This window comes from Podospora bellae-mahoneyi, chromosome 3, assembly GCF_035222275.1.
Source record: "Podospora bellae-mahoneyi strain CBS 112042 chromosome 3, whole genome shotgun sequence".
Taxonomy (NCBI): domain Eukaryota; kingdom Fungi; phylum Ascomycota; class Sordariomycetes; order Sordariales; family Podosporaceae; genus Podospora; species Podospora bellae-mahoneyi.
The window spans coordinates 3,438,536-3,456,165 of record NC_085882.1 but is presented as its reverse complement, the minus strand read 5'-3'; the positions used below and the strand labels follow the sequence as shown (position 1 = coordinate 3,456,165).

Below are 17,630 nucleotides of genomic sequence, written 5' to 3'. Positions count from 1 at the left end.
ATTGTTCTCAGCATTGCCTCCTGTGCTCAGAAATTTTATTTGTAAATTATCCAAGAGAATGGCCCGAAATAAACCCCGTCTGTATGTGGCATTGTATGCCAGAGGAGGTGCTGCCAGGATGCCAGGAGGCGAGGACAGGTGAGTTGCCTATCCCACGCTCGGGAGGTCTCGTGCTAACAGTGTAATGCCTCCAGATATCACTGGGCCCTGATCACCGGCCCCAAGCGAGAAGCCGATGCTTCTCGCGGGAAACGATACCATGCCAAAGAGCCACGACCAGGAGTGTGGGAGTACAGCGAACAAAACACTGGCACCGCATCCACCCTCATGATCCTGGTCCGTATCCGTACCGCCAAAGGCAAGAACATGGTCCGGCTCGAACAAGTACTGCGGAGTGTACCCATTAGGGTTGGGCAGCCGGGTTGGAACTGCGTGGAGTGGGTCAGAGAGGCGTTGTCGGCCCGGGCCGGAGACGGGAAGGCCCTCGGGACTTCCAGGATTGACTGGCAGACTGTGAGGGTCACGGCGATGCGGTATTTGCGGCAAAAGGCAGCTGAGCACCGGTTTGATGGCAGAACCAGGCCGGGCCAGATCAAACTTTTACATGTTTTCGCCTGCTCGCTACGCCACCATTATTCTATCCCGAGCTCATATTTCCACGCACTTATATTCCTCTCTCGCAGAGCCCATATTGAGTTCTCAAGCTCCTTTTGTCTCTCCTCAATCCCCTTGGCAAGATGAGCCAGTACCTTGGAGGCAAATTCATCTGATTTCCCTTCCTTCTTTTCTATGTTTTTGTATATTTTACCAGCAAAATTAAAGATCTCGATCAATGATCCAGCCCTCGCAGGGCTCTTGGTTGGTGGGGATGGGTCAGGAAGATTGACACTGGCCGGTTGTGAATAGTAAACGCCGGCGGCATGTGGATGGTAGTAGCCGTGGAGCCCTGGGTTGTACAAGCTTGTACGATCCGGTTGAGAGCCGCTTGCCGATTCAGGCCCAGAACTTTCGGCGCCGCTGCCCCCGGAACTCAGTGATGTTGGCACACTAGGGCTGAGCGAAACCCTGTGTTCGTTGAAGGGTCGTGTCGGTGATGTCGAAGCGGCGCCGTTTATCTCGCCGCTCCCCGTGAATAGCTTCTCCAAAGTGCGCCCTACTCTTGCGGGCAAATCCTCCATGTTGGCGAGGTATCTTTCAATGGCGTCTTTGGTGGAGTCTTTGACACAGTGCCTGTAGTCGCTTTGGTTGCTGTCCAAATATCGACGAAGATCGCTTTTCATGGACTGAATCTCACGATCCCTGATATCTACATATCGAGTCGTTAGATAACGTTGTATGTCTTTGGCAGATGAATCCCAAAGTATTTACCTTGAAGGTTCTGGAGCGGCGCAACGGGCGTCAGGATAGCAACGCTTTCTTTACTTCCTGTCCATATGGCCAACTTCAAATGCTTTCTGAAATGATGCTCCCAGCCAAACCACAGGAATATGTTGGCAAGCTCAGCGCTGCACATGCAGGTGTCGCCATCGTAGACCTCGCACTCCCGAGTGAGACCCCAAGGCCGACCGTCACTCGAAATCGGGTCAAACTTGCAAGCTATAACATCGCGACGTCCATCTGGTCCACGCTTGCGGCTGAAGATCTGTAAGGGCAGGGTGGCGGGGTCGGGAGGGCATTCGCATACCCAAGCGCACTTGCAAAAGGGAACAAGATGCTCAAACGTGTTGGGAATATTCCCTGTTGAAGCAAGATCACGGAGAAAGCCCCTGAAGTCGCTGAGACTAACACCTGGTGTCAGGGATGTTGGATGGGAAGGTTCGCCCTGTCTCTGGAAGCTTATCTCTTCTGGTCTCCGCCAGCGGTCGACTTCGAGATAAACTATGCGCCGCTTGAGGAAAGCGCTGCGTTTCTTGACGCGCGTGACCTCATCGGGAGACCATGAGATGAGGCGCTCGGTATGATTGTCGTCATGTCGGAAGAGGAGTCTGCTGCATACGGGAGCGGTCATTTCTATCTATGACACTGTCAAAACGATCGCGAGAAAATGGCCAGAGCGACATGATGTGTTATCTGTTGGTCATTACAGGATTCCAGGGGTCGAATCGATGCTTTTTGTTCACCCACACTACCTAGGTAGGTACCTATGTGCCTCACAGCTTGGAAGGGCCAGAGCAGACCAAAGTCCAGAGGACTCCCCCTCCCTCCGATACCGTGCATATTTGATTTTGGTGGGGGTGCCTATCTCGGTGTGGGCAGTGGCACCAGCCCCCGCCTTCTTCATCCGTTCTGATCCGGAGCTCTTCAAGGAGGGAAATGCGGGCAAGCAGTGGTCGCCTTAAACTCGGTTGAAAGGAGACACCCACCCACCTCGTGGAAACGGAAATTGGTCAAAGCTGGACCGGTTTGGTTGCCGGCTGTGCTAATATTGTCGTGAAGTCTCGGTCTCCTGGCCAATCAATCCCTTATCGCAACTATCACACCTCAAGCCACCGCTTTGCCGCCCGCTGCATCGTATTTTGACGCCTTCACACCCCGGGTCCCGATCCGGGTTGGGAAGACTTTTGCATAAGGCTCGAGCTGGCTGTCCTCTCGTCTGCCGCGTCACTGCGTTTCTGAGAAGGATGACATCTTTGCTCTGGCCGGTTTGCTTGACTCGGACTGTCATCATGTCCAAATCCCATTAAATTGCGGCCCTCTTCTTACCCTCGTTTTCTGTTGTTCACATGCGCTGACATTCTAGACGGGCGGCGACCTGATTCACCTGGAAAGGATGACAGCTCCGATCTTGACGCGTGCCGATGTCACTTTTGATGTAAGTTGCTGTGCCAGAGCAGAAACCGCCTTGAGACTGGAAGCTGATCAGTATATCGAACCGACTCAAACAGAAAGCTGACATCGCTTGGCTGATGATATGCTCAGCTCTTGTTTTTCTTATGGTTATATCGATCTCTATGGTTTACTCTGGGCTTGGAAGCCGGTTGTTCGCCATCACCTTGTTCAAACAGCCCCTGCTCACTGGTGCTATGATATCTTTCCAGGTACGGCAATTCCAATTTGTTCCCCACCTCACAGGTCGTCTGACCTCGACACATTCAGTGGTACTTATGGGGTTACGCCTTGACATTTACTCCTGGAAACACTTGGTTCGGCAGCCTGTCAACGGCAAATGGTCTACAGATGTCGCCGAGCGATGTCTACTCAACCAACCAAGGGTCATCAGTCACGACCAGTGAAGGACCATCCGTCCAGCATCTTCCAGAGCTAGCCTTTGCCCTCTTTCAGGGCATGTTTGCAGCTTTTACGTAGGCCGTCGCCATCGCCCGTTCAAGACCTGATACTTGCTAACCCTAAACCAGTGCTGCTCTCATCTGCGCAGGCACAATGCAAAAGATGCACTCAGCAAGGTACCTACTTTTCGTCAGCGTATGGTCAGCTGTAATCTACAGTCCAATTGCTCGGTGGTCTTGGTACAGCGAGGGCTGGTCTCACCAACTGGGCAGTATGGACTTTGCTGGCGGCACCCCAGTGCACATAGCGAGCGGCGCCGCTGTTGCCGCCATGTCTATTTTTTACTTCTTTGAGTCCAACGGGTGGCAAAGGGCCTACTTGCACCTATCAAGTGTTACGAAAAAACGTATCAATGAAAACATCCCATGGGCAGCGGCCATGTGGGTCAAAAGCTGGTTGTTCAACACCTCACCATGGCTCCCAGAGTACAAACCGGCCGACATCATTTCAGGAAGGGATTACGAAGTATACGACGTCAACCAAGCAATCTTTGGGACCGGGTTACTTTGGTTTGGCTGGTATGTAGCCCCCCCCCAGAGCTCTTCTTTGCGGAGTCCAAAGCTTCCCCTTGTCAGACCCTATCTGACACATTCAACAGGTTCGGTTTCAATGGGGGTTCAGCACTTGGGGCAAACAACCGGGCCGTATCTGCATGCTTGGCCACACACGTGGCAGCTTGTGCAGGCGGTACTACCACTGTGTTCCTTCACTGGGTTCTAAAACAGATATACATGAGGAGCGCCGATTATGAGCCGCGCGAGTTTAGGAGGCTCACTGCCGTGCACTTCTGCGATGGGGCTATCGCTGGGCTTGTAGCCATCACGCCAGGAAGCGGTTATGTTAGTGGCGAATCTCAAGGCTTTGACAATCTTGTATTAAGCTAACAATGCCAGGTTCCTGCTTCTACGTCGGCCATATTCGGCATTGTCTCAAGTGCTGTCGTGTACATGTTGAAACCCCTCACTTCTGAATATCTCCCGGATGACGAGCTCAAAGTGTTTCTCATACACACCGTTAGTGGTTTCATCGGAATGTTTCTGACTGGGTGTTTCGTGAGGTAGGAGAAGAATCAGTCACCTACACCGGATAAGACTTGTATCTGACAGCTATGCAGTCAAGAGGTTGTTGAATCGGACGGCTTCTCCGTATTGACGACAGCATCGGTGTCTGAACGTCTCGGGTAAGCTTTATGGCCAGCGTAGAGACGACACAGCTACTGACAGTTACTAGAAATCAAATGAAGGATGCCTTCGCCGGTCTTGGCTACAGCTTCTCGGGCACCATTATAATTCTAATGATCGGCAGATCTATCATGTTCGCAGTGAAATGGATGCGATCAGATGAGACAGAGAAACGGGCTGCTAAAGCTTGGAGCCAGGCTAACATCTTCAAGTTTGGAAAGGATGGAAGTCCGGCAATCCAAGACCGCCTGCGGGCACGGGAGCGTCACACATGGGAAGATGATACGATAGAAGGTGGCATTCCCTTCAGTACACTTGACAACGATCGTGGCCCATCACCAAGGCAGTGGAACTGAATGGAGTGAGCCGAAAGTTGGAGATTGGGCAGAGTGCAGAAATTGGTTCGGTGAATGATGATTCTAAACAGATAAAGGCGCTTAATGTATAATTAGAAATGGAGGTCGTTGTTTGAATCAAAAGTCTTGAATGACTCACGAGAGACGACCACGATCTGAGCATCATTTTGAGACGGACTTTAGATCCCTCATGTAATTAGTCCCTGTATATCGCTGACTCATGTTCTTTTCGGGAAATTGGAATTTCGACAGAGCGGCCGCCACTCCAACCCCTTGAATCGAACATGAATGCGTGATGACTCCTGTGGAAACAAGCCACAAAACCGTATCAAGCCAAAGTTGGCGCAAGGCGTTGATGTCCGGCTGCGTCGACCGCGAACCACAGTGGCGGCTCAGCTATCAATAGTACCTAAGTACATCACCGCAGTTCCCACGAATCAAGATGCACTTCGACACGCCGGTTATGTTTCTCTCTTATCGTCTTCACGGTCGTAGGTATGCACCCCTCTTCGGGATGATCTTGGCTACCAGGTCAGTTCCAGAGGGGGGTACCTTATGATCTACCGTAGTATAAATTGAGGCCTTTTCATATCTTAGTACTGTTATACCAGTGTGCTTCGCTTGTCTTCAATCCAAGAAGACCATTCACAAACCCAATTTATTCCCAAACATTTCAGCTTACTACAATTACCAGCCATCAGCAAGGTACTCAAAATGCAATGTTTTCTGTGCGAAAAGCCCTCCAGCCCCCATCATGGGAAGCCCATAGGTCGGCGGTGCATCAAATGCAACGACTCCTATTGTATTTCTTGCACTATTGACGATTGCCGAAACATTCCCTGTTCTGAGCATCACTCATGTTGGAACGAGCACATCGAGCAATTCACAAATGAGAAGCTCAAAGCTCTTCATCAACCAGCCAACCCGACAGCAGAAATGTTCATCAGGGCCATCACCTGTTCCGGCCTTGATGATGCTCAAATCAAAGCACTCCATGGCCACGATAAGCTTGCGCGCTGGTTTAGCGTCAAGAAGGGAAAAGAAGAAGATGACAAGCCGGAACTCTGGCTGTACGACCGGTTTCGACGTCTTTGCGACCCTCATCAAACTGGAAACAGGATCACAGGGAACCATTATCCGAGCATCGTGTCGTTCATTGGAAATACATATGCTGGGAAGTCCACAGTCGTTAGGGCAATGCTTCTACTCGGACTAGCCGAGCAGAGAGCAGGAAACTCCTCGGACGCCTTGGGTCGAGAGAACGCGTTGTACAACCTGTTACAAAGCGTCTTGGACCGCCCTGAGAAGCACGAGTTGCCAGTCTCACAGGGCGGCGACGATCCCGCTACCTTTGGAGTCCACCTTTATCGCAACAACATCACCACTCAACCAGAGCCGTCGCCAGATCCTCAATACCCCCTACTTTTAGCTGACTGTGAAGGGTTCACAGCCGATTTTGCTCTCACCAACGCTGAGAAGGCCGTCCCGGACACAGAAGATCCTGACGAGCAGGTGGAAACGAGAACCATCAAGGCTGACGACTACGGCAGAGGCAAAGCAGGGATTGACCTGTTTTACGCCCGGTTTCTCTACGCTGTCAGTGACGTTGTTGTGTTTGTCACGCAGAATCCCAAAACCAAAGGACACGACTTTCCTCGGATCCTCGAGTGGGCTGCCGGAGCAATGCTCAAGACTTTCAACCAACCGTCTGGCAAGACATTGATCGTTGTTCGCAACAAGTACACCCCAGACAAAAAGGACAGCACGCCGGAGATGCTGAAACAAGAGTTTCTGGAGTCGCAGAGCCCAAGCCTGTGGAAGAGGACCGGAGTGATTGCCACTTTTGTCGAGCGCTTCAACGCGTCCACGAGCTTGGGGTTGATGATCAGGAGTAATAACGATCTATATCGTCAGCTCTTCCGCAGCATTCACCTTTGCTACATCCCTGACAACAACCATGTCGACAACCATGGCAAGCCAGAGAAGCTTCTTGAGCATTTCGGAAACCTCAAGCGTGTTCTTGATCGTGCGGTTGTCGAGGAGCGGGATATCAGAGCGGAGAGCTTGACCCGGTACAACGTCGCTGGGCTTTCTCTCTTTCTGTCCAACACATTTCGACATTTTTCCGAGTCGAGCACACCTCTCGACTTTTACAAGGCCACCTGTCGCCACAATCACACACCCACCAATCTCAGGGAACATATTGCCAACTTTTTGCGGCTGGCGTATGACCGTGAAAACAGGGTGAACAACAACCAGCTTGCTGGTATGGACCGCATGATTGAGAATGTCATCGCTTTGTCTCTCTTGATCCTCGCTCGGAGACGGGACTCTGCCACTTTTACCCCCGAGATCAAATTCGATCAGGACTTGAGGAAGTACTGGGATGGCGGGCTGGCCTTGTACCAGCTCTTGCATGAGCAGTGCTCTTACACCTTCCTGAACTCACAAGGCGCTCTGACTCCATATAGCTGTCAAGTCCGGGGGCACGGTGGCAAGCGAGGCAAACACCAACAGCACGTCCCTCCCCCGTCCGGTCCCGGCCACAGACACAACCTCCAGCCGGTACCGGGCGACTTTGTCCCCGGTCACGACTGGAACAGAGACGTCTGGCGCCAGCGCATACGAGCTCGGTTCTGCGAGTTATACCGCAAAGTGTACCGCTCCCCCCTTCCTCCCCACCAAGACAGCTACGAACCCCAACCCGCCGGACAGTTCCAGCCACAACAACAACAACAACTCCAGCTCCGAGACCGCGAGTTCAACCATCACGGCAACCAACAAGTCGACACCTCCATCCTCAAACTCCGCCGCGAACTTACCCCCCAGAACAAACCCCTCTTCACCCAACTCCTCTCCACCAAAACCTGCCTCTCCTGCCTCCTCTCCTCCCCCGACCACGCCTTATCGTGCGGCCACGCCTTTTGCCCCCGCTGCATCCAAGAGCTCTCCACCCCCTCCCGCTGGAAAGCCGCCGCATTCGAATTAGACTCTTGCATCCTCTGCGACGGCCAGGACGGGCACCAAACCATCCAGCTCAAACCCCGCTGCTCCGGCGTCCGCATCCTCACCCTCGACGGCGGCGGCGTCCGCGGCATCGTCGAGCTCGCCCTCGTCCAGGCGCTCGAGCAGGAGATCGGCCTGACAAACGTCCGGCTGGCCGAGATGTTTGACCTCATCGTGGGGACCAGCACAGGAGGGATCGTTGCTCTCGCGCTGACCTTTCCGGGGAAGCTCCCTTCCGACCCTGCCGCCGTCGCTTCTTCCCCGTTGGCGAGGCGGGGCAGCGGGATCGATACCAGGATGCAGGACATGATCGCCTTTTTCAGCAAGATCTCCACCGCGACGTTTGAGAACTCGCGGCTTGGGTGGCGGGCGCTGACGAGGGGGGCGATGGTTTTCAGGAGGGTGGAGAGTGTGTATAGCGATCGGCCCTTGCGGTCGGGGTTGGAGCAGTACTTTGGGGACAAGACTAGCCTTTTTGCGCCAACATTCAACAGCGAGAGGGTGCTGGCTTCTGGTGCGCTTGGGTCGGGGGTGAGGGTTGCGGTGACGAGCACGAGGGATGATGGGGATACGGAGGTTGTGATTGGGAATTATAACAGGCCTTTGACTACCTCTGCCACTGACAGTGTTGGTGGTGGTAGCAGCAGATCTGGTTTTGAAAGGGAGGATGATTTGGAGAAGGATTTCAAAATCTGGGAGGCGGCTATGGCCACCGCGGCGGCGCCGTTTTATTTGCCAGTGTTCAAAAGAGAATGGGGGGTGGGGGGGCAGGAGTACATTGACGGGGCGGTTTACGCCAACTGTCCGGCACGAGTGGCGATGGATGAAAAGACAAAGATTTGGTCTCGGGAGAGTGGGGAGGGGAACGGGGTGGTGCTTGATGCGCTGGTGTCGCTCGGGACGGGGAAACAAGGCCCAAAATCGGACAAGATGCCTTTTGCGAGCAACTTCAGGGGGTTTACTGCCTTGCAGAAAATGATAAAACGGCAGCTGGACACGGAGAGATTATGGGAGGGGGTGGTGGAGGGGGCGGAGCGGTCGCAAAGGGGGAGGTTGATGAGGCTGAACCCGGAACTGAAGCCAAAATATGTGCAGCTTTATCAGTGTGAGGAGGTGCCGAGGTTGTTGAAGGAAACAGGGGAGTGGGCGGGGGTTGGTGGGCAGGGAAGGGACAAGATCAAGAATGTGGCGAGGGTGTTGATGGCGGGCATGTTCTTTTTCGAGGTACCAGACTCTTATTCTCCAAGGTCTACTTTGTCTCATCAGCAGGCGTCAGGCGGACCGGATGGGAGGTTGCTTCGGGGAGCGGTGCGGTGTCGGTTGAGGCATCAGGCGCCAGCTGTGGGCGAGCTGCTGAGGAAGGTGACGAGGTTTTATCACACAGAGCTGACGACTGAGGAAGCAGCCGAGGAGGAAAAGAGCTTGGCATCGGCGGATAGACAATGGAGGACTCTGACTGACATCACCAGCGGGTCCGTCAATCCGAGGGATATGGTCAGAGTGAGGGAGTGCAATCCAGACGGAACGGGGATAGAACAGTTCAGGCTTGACTTTGAGTTGCGTGTCAGAGACAAGGCAGCTTTGCAGGCCATTGTGGTTGAATTCCAGGCCGACGACGAGAGTGACGCAAGGAGCATCAACCAGCAGGAAAATGAACGTGGCAGAGGGAAACGACTTGCGATTAGCGGGTTTCCTGTCACGCTCGCGGACCTGAATGCAAGGGGACAAAGGATGTGGCTACAGTGATGTACCAAGGGATATTTATGTCAGATAAACATTCCCAAGATTACCCCTGAGCAAGTAAACAAAGTTCCAGAGATCAGAGAGCCACGAGAATGCATGGCAAAACAACTGCCCTCCTCAAATGTGCAAGACGAAGGCTTATCCCCAGGAAGCCTCGATTTCCGTGACCTTGGGATGCATGACGGTACATGTGCCGCGGTTGATCTCCTCCCCATTCCCAGTAGACATCCACATCTGCTGTCCGCACCAGAGAATATTCTTGCGTCCCGCAGCGTCCAAAGTTAGTTCTCCAGTCACAGAGTTGACGCACCCCTTGACGAATGCGACCGAAGCCCCAGCGTTGATCGAGTTCTGGATGGCATCCTTTGTGTTGACTTGTGGCCAAAGACCCCCATTCGAGTTTATTGCTACATAGAGAGCATACGTGTAGGAGTAGGGCGGAATTCCCTTGGCCAGAACCACGCGTCCTTGGTCGTCGAGCTTGAAAAAGTATTTGTATTGTACCGACGTTGACGTGGATGTGGAAGGGAGTTGCCAATTCATCCCGCCCGACAAGGCGTTGAGCATGTTAGCATACATAGCGAGGGTCTGTCCACCGTAGTCAGTGGCCAACCCTCTAAATGCCTTTACCTGGGAAGGCGGTAAGCATGTTGCAGCGGGGAGCACTGTGGTTGTGGTCTGCGTGACTGTAACGGTGGTGTGGGCAGAAACTGTCTGAGTGACTTGGGTTGTGGCCGTTTCAAGGACTGTCTCGACATCGGTGGCGGTAGTGGTTTCGGTCAAAGAGACGTAGACGGTGTCGGTGACAGACAGTGTGGTTGGCACAGAGACGGTGATGGGGTCCGCTGTGTATGACACTGTCTCCGTGGCCGCGGATGGAGCTTCAGCCGTGACGGTTGTGGGTTCTACACCAGCACAGCTGCAAGCCTTCACGTAGGCCTCCCAAGATGGGCATTGTTCCGAGGCGTACCCTGGGATGGTGGATGGCTCAGAACCCGACAATGAAGAAGTAGGCTCGGGCTCGGGGGCCAGGAGGGTGTCGCCTCGTGCCTTGACTGGATAGGCAGCACCGGTGTTCGTTGCCGTGACGGTCTGTTGGGCTGTCTCGGTAACAACCACAGTCTCAGTGTTGGTGATGAGCTGAGTGTAAGTGGCATCTGTGACTGTGGTCTGAAGGGTAAAAAGTTCAGTTTCAGTCTCGGCGGTCGTGGTGACAGTCTCGGTGAAGAAGGCCGTGTGGACAAAGGTGTTGTGCTCAGTGGGCAACTGAGTGACGGTCTCGGTAACGGTGCTCTGGGCTGGCGTGACGGTCACAGCCAGGTTGGTAGAGCAATCTTGGAGTCCATCAAGACCCGAAGAGACGACGGCTGCAGCGCAGACGGACAGGTTAGCGTCTACTTCTCCAATATCTGCTGGCTAGCTCACCCTTGAGACACTTGTTGCTGCGACAGCATGCCGCTGCTGCGACTTGGAGCCAGGTGAGACCTGACAGCAAGATGGGGCCCTGCTTCATGGCGAATGAGTGACTGAAGTGAGTGTAGGCCGGAAAACGAGTGTGAGGTGACCACAAAGCAAAGTGTGAGGAAGGGAGGTCAAGGAATACGAAGTAATAATGGGTAATATCTGCTTGTCACGTTGTCCACCTCGGCGTGGAGCCTGAAGTTTGGCCTAGAACGCGATGACATGGTTGCCAGCGGCACCGAACAGTCTGGATCCTGCAGCACCGGGGCTCTCACGATGATCCATGATTGGTGTGTTGGCGTCAAAACCTGGAGAGATGCAGGGAGCAAGGATCGCCAGATTCGCCGCTAGCGATCTGAATCCCTGCAGTATAGGACAGTTTGCGAGATTTCACGTCTCTTTTTGGGAAGTTTGGCACGTCGCCCCACCAGCTGAAGGTTCTCGATGGCGTCCTTAGGGTTTCTGCATGCACTGTCAATGCTGTTCTTCGTTAATTTCCGTCCCTTGTTGACCTCCAGCAGCCAGGTGATGCTGTCTTGCGGCTCCGGAAGTATTGATTCAGTCGATGTCAGTGATATCATTCAACAGCCACAATGAGATCTTATCTAATCAAACAGACACACCACATGGTCGTACCTTCCCTCAAGAATTGATACAACACAGGGAAGGTGGGGGACTCAAATCTTTCAGAACACCAACCAATAAAAATTATTTGTATTGTCTAACTCTAACTTCCAAGCACCAAGCATCATCGAACATCAACCGAAAAATCAACCAGAAATCGGATCCAACAACCGTCAGCCCCAAAAAGAAGTACACACAACAACTTCACACTCCGATTACAACATGGCAGCAATGACACCACCGACTACAGCTGCCGCGCCCCAGTTCATCACGCTGGACAGCTTGGCGGATCCAGCCGTCACGGGCTCAGAGGGCTGAGCCTGAGGAGGAACAAAGGTGGGGACCGGGTTGGTACCATTGTGGCCACCATGGGCTGGCTGGGTAGGGGCAGGGGCGAGGCCAGTGCCAGGAACATGGGGAAGGCCAGTGCCGGGAAGATGGGGAGCACCGGAGCCCGGAACGTGGGGAGCACCGGAGCCAGGAATATGAGGAGCGCCAGAACCGGGGACGTGGGGAGCATCAGTGCCCGGAACCTGAGGAACATCAGTGCCCGGAACGTTGGGGACACCAGCGCCTGGGACCTGGGGCACACCAGTGGCGACGATGTGAGGCACAGTAGCCAAAGTTGTGGGCTGACCGGGGGCGAGTCCGGTAGGGAATGGAGAAGCGGTGCAGCTGCATCCAGGAACGGTGACGGGAGTGGGCAGCGGCTTGACCGGGGTGAGGGTGACGACGACAGGCGCCTCGGATGGGTTGGCAGCAGGGAAGGTGTAGGTGGCCGAGGTCTGAGGGCAGACGGAGGTGGTAGCTGTGATGACCTGGGTAACAACGGTGATGGAGCCGACAGGACACTTGGGAACTGAAGGAGGGCATGAGGTGATGGTCGAGGTCGAAGTCTCGGTGTACGTGATGGTCAGGAGGGGAGCAGCAGTGGTGGTGATGGGGAATGAACTGGTCTCCACGACCGAGGTCTCGGCGGCAGAGGTCTGGGTCACAGTGATGGAAGGCTCAGCAATTGAGGTCTCGGTAACGGATTCGGTAGCGGTCTCGGTAGCGGTCTCGGTGGCAGACTCAGTAACAGTCTCGGTGGCAGACTCAGTAACAGTCTCGGTGGCCGACTCGGTAGCAGTCTCAGTAGCCGACTCATACTCTGTCTCGCACTCGCTCTCTTCGGCCTCGGTAGCAGTCTCGGTGGCAGACTCGGTGGCAGATTCAGTGATGGTGGCGGACTCTGTGATGGTGGTAGACTCCTCAGTGGTAGCAGTAGCCTCCTCAGTCGTGGTAGTAGCCTCCTCAGTCGTGGTAGTAGCCTCCTCAGTCGTGGTGGCAGATTCTTCGGTAGTGGTGGAGGTCACCTCCTCTGTGGTCGTAGCGGACTCGGTAGTAGTGGTCGAGGTCACTGGAGCTGGGCAGGCGCCGGTAACCGATGGGACAGCATCGACACCCCTACCAATAGCCACAAGAGCCTCAGCACCGCAATCTGCGGACTGAGCGAGATGGATGTTGCGGTTGTCTTGGTCGAACACGACGTAGGCAGCCCTGAGGAAGTTGGTACCAAGGACAGGGAAGCTGTCCTCATAAACTCCCAAAAGACAGGTGTCTGTGTCGGGCACACGAGACACAAAGTCGCCGAAAGGAACGCTGATGACCTTGCCATCGAAGTTGAAGTTGACAGATCCACCCTCACCCTCAGCAGGGCAATCAACAACCAGAGTCCCGTCAGCATTAGCCGTGGCCGAAGGGAACGCCGCAACAAACTGGCTGTAGATGGACGTGGGAAGGGCAGTGAGACTCGCGCCGCTGTCGATCACGAATGGCTGACCCACTGCACCCTCCGGCTTAGCCCAGGCATCCACAATTGAACCGTCGGCCTGTCTGACCGAGAGACCATCGAGGCGGATCCAGTATCTGGTATACCCATCAGGAGATTGCCCGGAAGGGACAATGGGGAGTTTAACCAGCTCCCCAATGAACTTGTTGGTGTCGATGCCACCAAAAATCACCGAACCGCTCTGGCTTGTAAATCCCTTCAAATCCAAAGTCCAGGCCCGGCTGTTGATGTGTCCCTGTGTCTTGAGACTGTCGAGAACTAGGGGATACCCACTGGTCCAGCCTTGAAGGGATGGGCCGAGACCAAGAATGGCGTTCGTCGGTCCGGAACTGTCGTAGGCAACCCCAAAGATCTGTTGGGTGATCCTAGAGGCTACGGAGATACGTCAGTCAACTCGGTTTAACACAACGTCCATGATGCACAAACTTACATCCGATACCGATGTAATCGGACACGTATTGCCAGTTGACATAGCCACCATTGCGCAGAGACATCGAACCTTGCACCCCAAGATCGATGAGGGAGCTCGACATGGTGAACCTCGGCTGGCTCTGGCAGAAGGATGGGTTCGATGACGCGGCACATCTAGGGTTCGCGAAGAGTTCGGATTGCGTGGTATCGATTTGTACAGGGACATTTTGGCCAGGCGTCCCGAACTTGACGTTGATGGTGTAGAATGTACCGGCCCGCTTTGCCGAGGATTCAGTGACCAGTTGTCTCTTCGAGTGTCTGCTGAAAAGCGAACCACCCTCTTGAGCAGTCAGAGAGTGACGGACTAGCCCAGATGGCTGAACCGAGGCATTGTCGGTTGCAAGAGCCGCAGCCGGAAGGAGGGCGAGGAGCGACAAGAGTTTGGAGGAAGGCATTGTGAAGTGGTATCAATGAATGACTGGGGCAGGCTGGGAAAGAGTGGAACGGACAGAAAGTGTCCTGGGTTCAAAGAATGAATGACAGTTGCCTGGCCTGAGAGAGAAGAGAGCAGCTTGCATTGGGGCTGGCCATGGTGTTTATAGTCCTCGGACCGGTTTGCTCTTGTCTCTCAAACAGGGATTGCTTGGCTAAGCATTTGTCGCGGTCTAGACTCTGTAAGTCAATAAACAGGGGGTCATCCAGGGGTTCAGCTCGTCAGCGGACATTACAGCTGTGCACGCTAACCAAAACCGGGGCTGCTGCCAATAGTGGATGGGGCACACAACAACAATTTCCGGGGGGCGGCTGCATTGAACCGCGTGGTTGGGACAACAGGTCACTGTTGCTCGGAGTTTTTCAGTCCGTCTGGCTGTTGCCGCCCTCCGGCTCCGGAAAGTCCCACTATTCCCGGATGTCAAATGGAGGACGGATCAGCGTCGCAGTGCAAAAAGCCGATGGTGACACGGGTGAGCCTCACCGAACGCGAGGAATACGGACAGTGCAACGGCACGTGGCGAAGCCGACCATGACCACGGCCCACATGACACCCTCAAACAAGCACTGCCGAGACTGCCCTAAACTTTATAACAACCTCACGCCTACTTTCCGTCTATATTAATTTTAACACCGGCATCTTTCTTCATCAGCGTTACATTTTATTATGATCCGTCCAAACAAAGCAAAAGCCTCGCCAGACCTCTCCATCCACCTTCATGCGCCCACCCCGGACAGAACCGTCTTCTTCCCCGGCGAAAAAATCACGGGCCAGATCCGAAGACAAGAGCACATTGTCCGCCCAGAAGTATGGCTCATCCTCTTCCTCCACGGCCGGTCCGTCGCACGCATCGAGAAGACCACCGGTTCGGGCGAAAGCCAAACAACGCACCACTACAACACGGAATACACCCTCTTCCCTCGCCAGCAAGTAACATGCATCAACGGAAGCCCGGTGCATATTCCCCCAAACAGCCCTGAAGGGCAAGCGTGGAATTTCCAGGTGCAGATCCCTCCCCATTGCCTCAACCCGAAGTTGGCAAACGCGACAAAGGAGGACGGCTGGTGGGCGCGCAACAAGCAGGATCCAGAAATGGCGTTTGTCCCACTTCAGACTCCGCAAATTCCCCTGCCCTGCTCGGTAATGTCACACCAAGGGCATGGATCGAGCAAGCAGGCGACGTGGGTGGAGTATTGGCTTGAGGCGTTTTTATATGACAAGGCGCCGTTTCACAATAGTAATGTTAAGCATGTGGCCAAGTCTAGGTTGCCGGTGGCGGTGTACTCGATGCCGTTGGCGGGTGTGCAGACGGTGAAGATGCTCAGGTTTTGGTCGGCGAACCAAGTGATACGGTCGCAGCGGTTGCTGGCTGGACGAGAGGGGGATAAGCTGAGTGTTAAGGAGAAGATGCTCAAAATGGTGAGGAGTTCGAGAGTGCCGAGGTTGGGGTTCAGGGTTTTGGTTGATTTACCTGCGGGGATACAGTTGGGGGAGCTGCTTGGGGGGTTGAGGGTCGGGGTGTGGAAGTTGCATGAGCTTACTGCTGGGCTGGGGGATGACAGTGAGGAGGAGGATGAGAGACACCCCGAGGAGAAAAACAAGGGGAAGGTGACGAAGACGGAAGAAGCGGAAGGAGAGAGACTTCCGGGTTATGAGCAAGGTGAGAGCTCTACTATCCGAGCAGCACAGCCTTCCCATGAGCAACCGCACGCCGCCTCAGAAAACGACATCAAAATCCGTCTCGTCAGCCTCAAAATCAAGATCAAGGCCACCACGTCTGTTTCGGTGAAGGGGAGCGTGCTCGATAAACATGACATGACGAAGGAAACCGACATTGCCAGACTTGAACTTAGTACGCCCTCTCTGGGCTTGCCGGGTGGTGATGGGAAAGGGATTGAAATCCCCTTTATCAGCGAAGAGACCCGGTACGAGCAACGGCTGCCTCAAACTGAAGACGCACCGCCACCGGCGTATTCCGACAGTGGGAAAATGATGGATTTGGGCGCTTCGCTGGGGATAAGGTTCAGTATGAAGTGGCTTGAGATTTGCGGGAAGAGGTATTCAATTGAGCAGTATCGAGGCGGGACATGGAGTTGGGGGGACCAGGGGGATCTGGTTCCGGATTTTACGACGTTTAATATCCAGAGGGGGTATACACTTGTGGTCAAGTTGGGACTGGAGGTGGTGAAGGAGCGGGTGGAGGTTAGGTTTGCGAGGAAGGTTGAGGTTTTGGGCGCGACGGGGTACTCGTCTTGAATTACGGGGCTCTTCAAACGGCCAGCGTTGTGGTCCTTTGCGTTCCGGATATGACGGGCTTTTTTGCTTTGTGTTTTGGAAATCATTGATTATCTTGATGGGTATCTGGACAGGTGATTTTTATATTTGGGTTTTCTTTTGGGGGGCGTAGATGGGATCACATGCATAGGACTGGTTTGGATATCCGGCTTCGGGGCGTTTTGCTGAGGGTGTTTCATAACATAGGTATTCTGCGTTTATCATCTATCATTCATCAGGGGGATATTACATCTACAATCTACCTACTCCTTCAATGATGCATTACACCGACAATCTATCTACTAGCTCAATTCTATCTGCACACGATTACACTCCATAATGTAGCAAGCACCAGGCTTCCCACCCGTTCCCACAGTATCAATTCTGAATAAATTACCTATACCCCTGCCCGTCCATCCCCGCCGGTCGGTTGTTGTACCTCTGATTCGTACCGTCGTCCAGCTCCTGCGCATTCACCGGCCTCTCCCACGCAGAAGGCAGCTCCTTTGGCGCAGTCTCGTAGACGTAGCCGGTACCGTTGTTGCCGTTTACCTCGGTGACAGCAGTGCTCCAGTTGCTCTGCGGTGTGTGATGCTTATAACTGCCACCCTGCCCTTGCTTGTACTTTTTGAGCTTGTAAGCCATGAACACCACCGCGATGAGCAGTATCGTACCGGCCACAGCTCCAACAGCAATACCGGCTTTGGCGTCCGTGGTGAGACCTTCTGATGCTGGCGGGACTGGTGAAGGCGAGGTGTTGGATTCGGGTGGGACGGGAAAGTCGGGCAGTCGGCGAAAGGAAAGGATGAATCGGTGCATGAACCCCTGACGAGTTCCTGTCTTCGGCCACGGCAGTATTTTTTTGTCATGCATGTGTACCCTTTATCGCCATTGCAGCAGACTGACGCGCCATTCGCATCTTGGTTGCACGGGAAGTCGCCGGGGCTTCGTCGCCGTTGAGT

At 54.1% G+C, this 17,630-nt stretch overlaps 7 protein-coding genes across 7 annotated transcripts; 4 read left to right on the top strand and 3 right to left on the bottom strand.

Moving 5' to 3' along the window:
- Positions 1 to 58: 58 nt before the first annotated feature.
- QC761_0058620 (uncharacterized protein) lies at positions 59 to 741 on the top strand (the record flags this gene model as incomplete). The annotated part of the gene is made up of 2 exons (XM_062872546.1): positions 59 to 138; positions 195 to 741. The coding sequence occupies 2 exons, from the start codon at positions 59 to 61 to the stop codon at positions 739 to 741; spliced, it is 627 nt and encodes a 208-aa protein (XP_062733987.1).
- On the bottom strand, positions 589 to 2,312 carry QC761_0058610 (uncharacterized protein). The gene is made up of 2 exons (XM_062872545.1): positions 1,369 to 2,312; positions 589 to 1,306 (listed from the first exon to the last, which is right to left on the bottom strand). The coding sequence occupies exons 1-2, from the start codon at positions 2,006 to 2,008 to the stop codon at positions 633 to 635; spliced, it is 1,314 nt and encodes a 437-aa protein (XP_062733986.1). The 5' UTR covers positions 2,009 to 2,312; the 3' UTR covers positions 589 to 632.
- Positions 2,172 to 5,000, top strand: QC761_310010 (uncharacterized protein). Its single transcript, XM_062878146.1, has 8 exons — positions 2,172 to 2,812; positions 2,886 to 3,038; positions 3,097 to 3,302; positions 3,357 to 3,806; positions 3,887 to 4,127; positions 4,182 to 4,345; positions 4,403 to 4,468; positions 4,519 to 5,000. The coding sequence occupies exons 1-8, from the start codon at positions 2,771 to 2,773 to the stop codon at positions 4,823 to 4,825; spliced, it is 1,629 nt and encodes a 542-aa protein (XP_062733985.1). The 5' UTR covers positions 2,172 to 2,770; the 3' UTR covers positions 4,826 to 5,000.
- Positions 5,001 to 5,539: 539 nt separating this feature from the next.
- Positions 5,540 to 9,577, top strand: QC761_310000 (uncharacterized protein; the record flags this gene model as incomplete). The annotated part of the gene is made up of 1 exon (XM_062878145.1): positions 5,540 to 9,577. One exon carries the CDS (start codon positions 5,540 to 5,542, stop codon positions 9,575 to 9,577), a length of 4,038 nt encoding a protein of 1,345 aa, XP_062733984.1.
- QC761_309990 (uncharacterized protein) lies at positions 9,560 to 11,563 on the bottom strand. The gene is made up of 2 exons (XM_062878144.1): positions 11,000 to 11,563; positions 9,560 to 10,941 (listed from the first exon to the last, which is right to left on the bottom strand). The coding sequence occupies exons 1-2, from the start codon at positions 11,085 to 11,087 to the stop codon at positions 9,713 to 9,715; spliced, it is 1,317 nt and encodes a 438-aa protein (XP_062733983.1). The 5' UTR covers positions 11,088 to 11,563; the 3' UTR covers positions 9,560 to 9,712.
- Positions 11,564 to 11,874: 311 nt separating this feature from the next.
- QC761_309980 (uncharacterized protein) lies at positions 11,875 to 14,356 on the bottom strand (the record flags this gene model as incomplete). Its single annotated transcript, XM_062878143.1, has 3 exons — positions 11,875 to 12,951; positions 12,973 to 13,862; positions 13,921 to 14,356. The coding sequence occupies 3 exons, from the start codon at positions 14,354 to 14,356 to the stop codon at positions 11,875 to 11,877; spliced, it is 2,403 nt and encodes an 800-aa protein (XP_062733982.1).
- A 704-nt stretch (positions 14,357 to 15,060) lies between these two features.
- On the top strand, positions 15,061 to 16,650 carry QC761_309970 (uncharacterized protein; the record flags this gene model as incomplete). Its single annotated transcript, XM_062878142.1, has 1 exon — positions 15,061 to 16,650. The coding sequence occupies one exon, from the start codon at positions 15,061 to 15,063 to the stop codon at positions 16,648 to 16,650; it is 1,590 nt and encodes a 529-aa protein (XP_062733981.1).
- Positions 16,651 to 17,630: the final 980 nt, after the last annotated feature.

Coding starts and splice junctions, on each gene's coding strand:
- QC761_0058610 (XM_062872545.1), bottom strand. CDS start 2,008: ATGACCGCTCCCGTATGCAGCAGACTCCTCTTCCGACATGACGACAAT. Junction 1,307..1,368: donor GCCGCTCCAGAACCTTCAAG/GTAAATACTTTG, acceptor CTCGATATGTAG/ATATCAGGGATCGTGAGATT.
- QC761_310010 (XM_062878146.1), top strand. CDS start 2,771: ATGACAGCTCCGATCTTGACGCGTGCCGATGTCACTTTTGAT. Junction 2,813..2,885: donor GTGCCGATGTCACTTTTGAT/GTAAGTTGCTGT, acceptor CGACTCAAACAG/AAAGCTGACATCGCTTGGCT. Junction 3,807..3,886: donor GGGTTACTTTGGTTTGGCTG/GTATGTAGCCCC, acceptor CACATTCAACAG/GTTCGGTTTCAATGGGGGTT.
- QC761_309990 (XM_062878144.1), bottom strand. CDS start 11,087: ATGAAGCAGGGCCCCATCTTGCTGTCAGGTCTCACCTGGCTCCAAGTC. Junction 10,942..10,999: donor CAGCAACAAGTGTCTCAAGG/GTGAGCTAGCCA, acceptor TCTGCGCTGCAG/CCGTCGTCTCTTCGGGTCTT.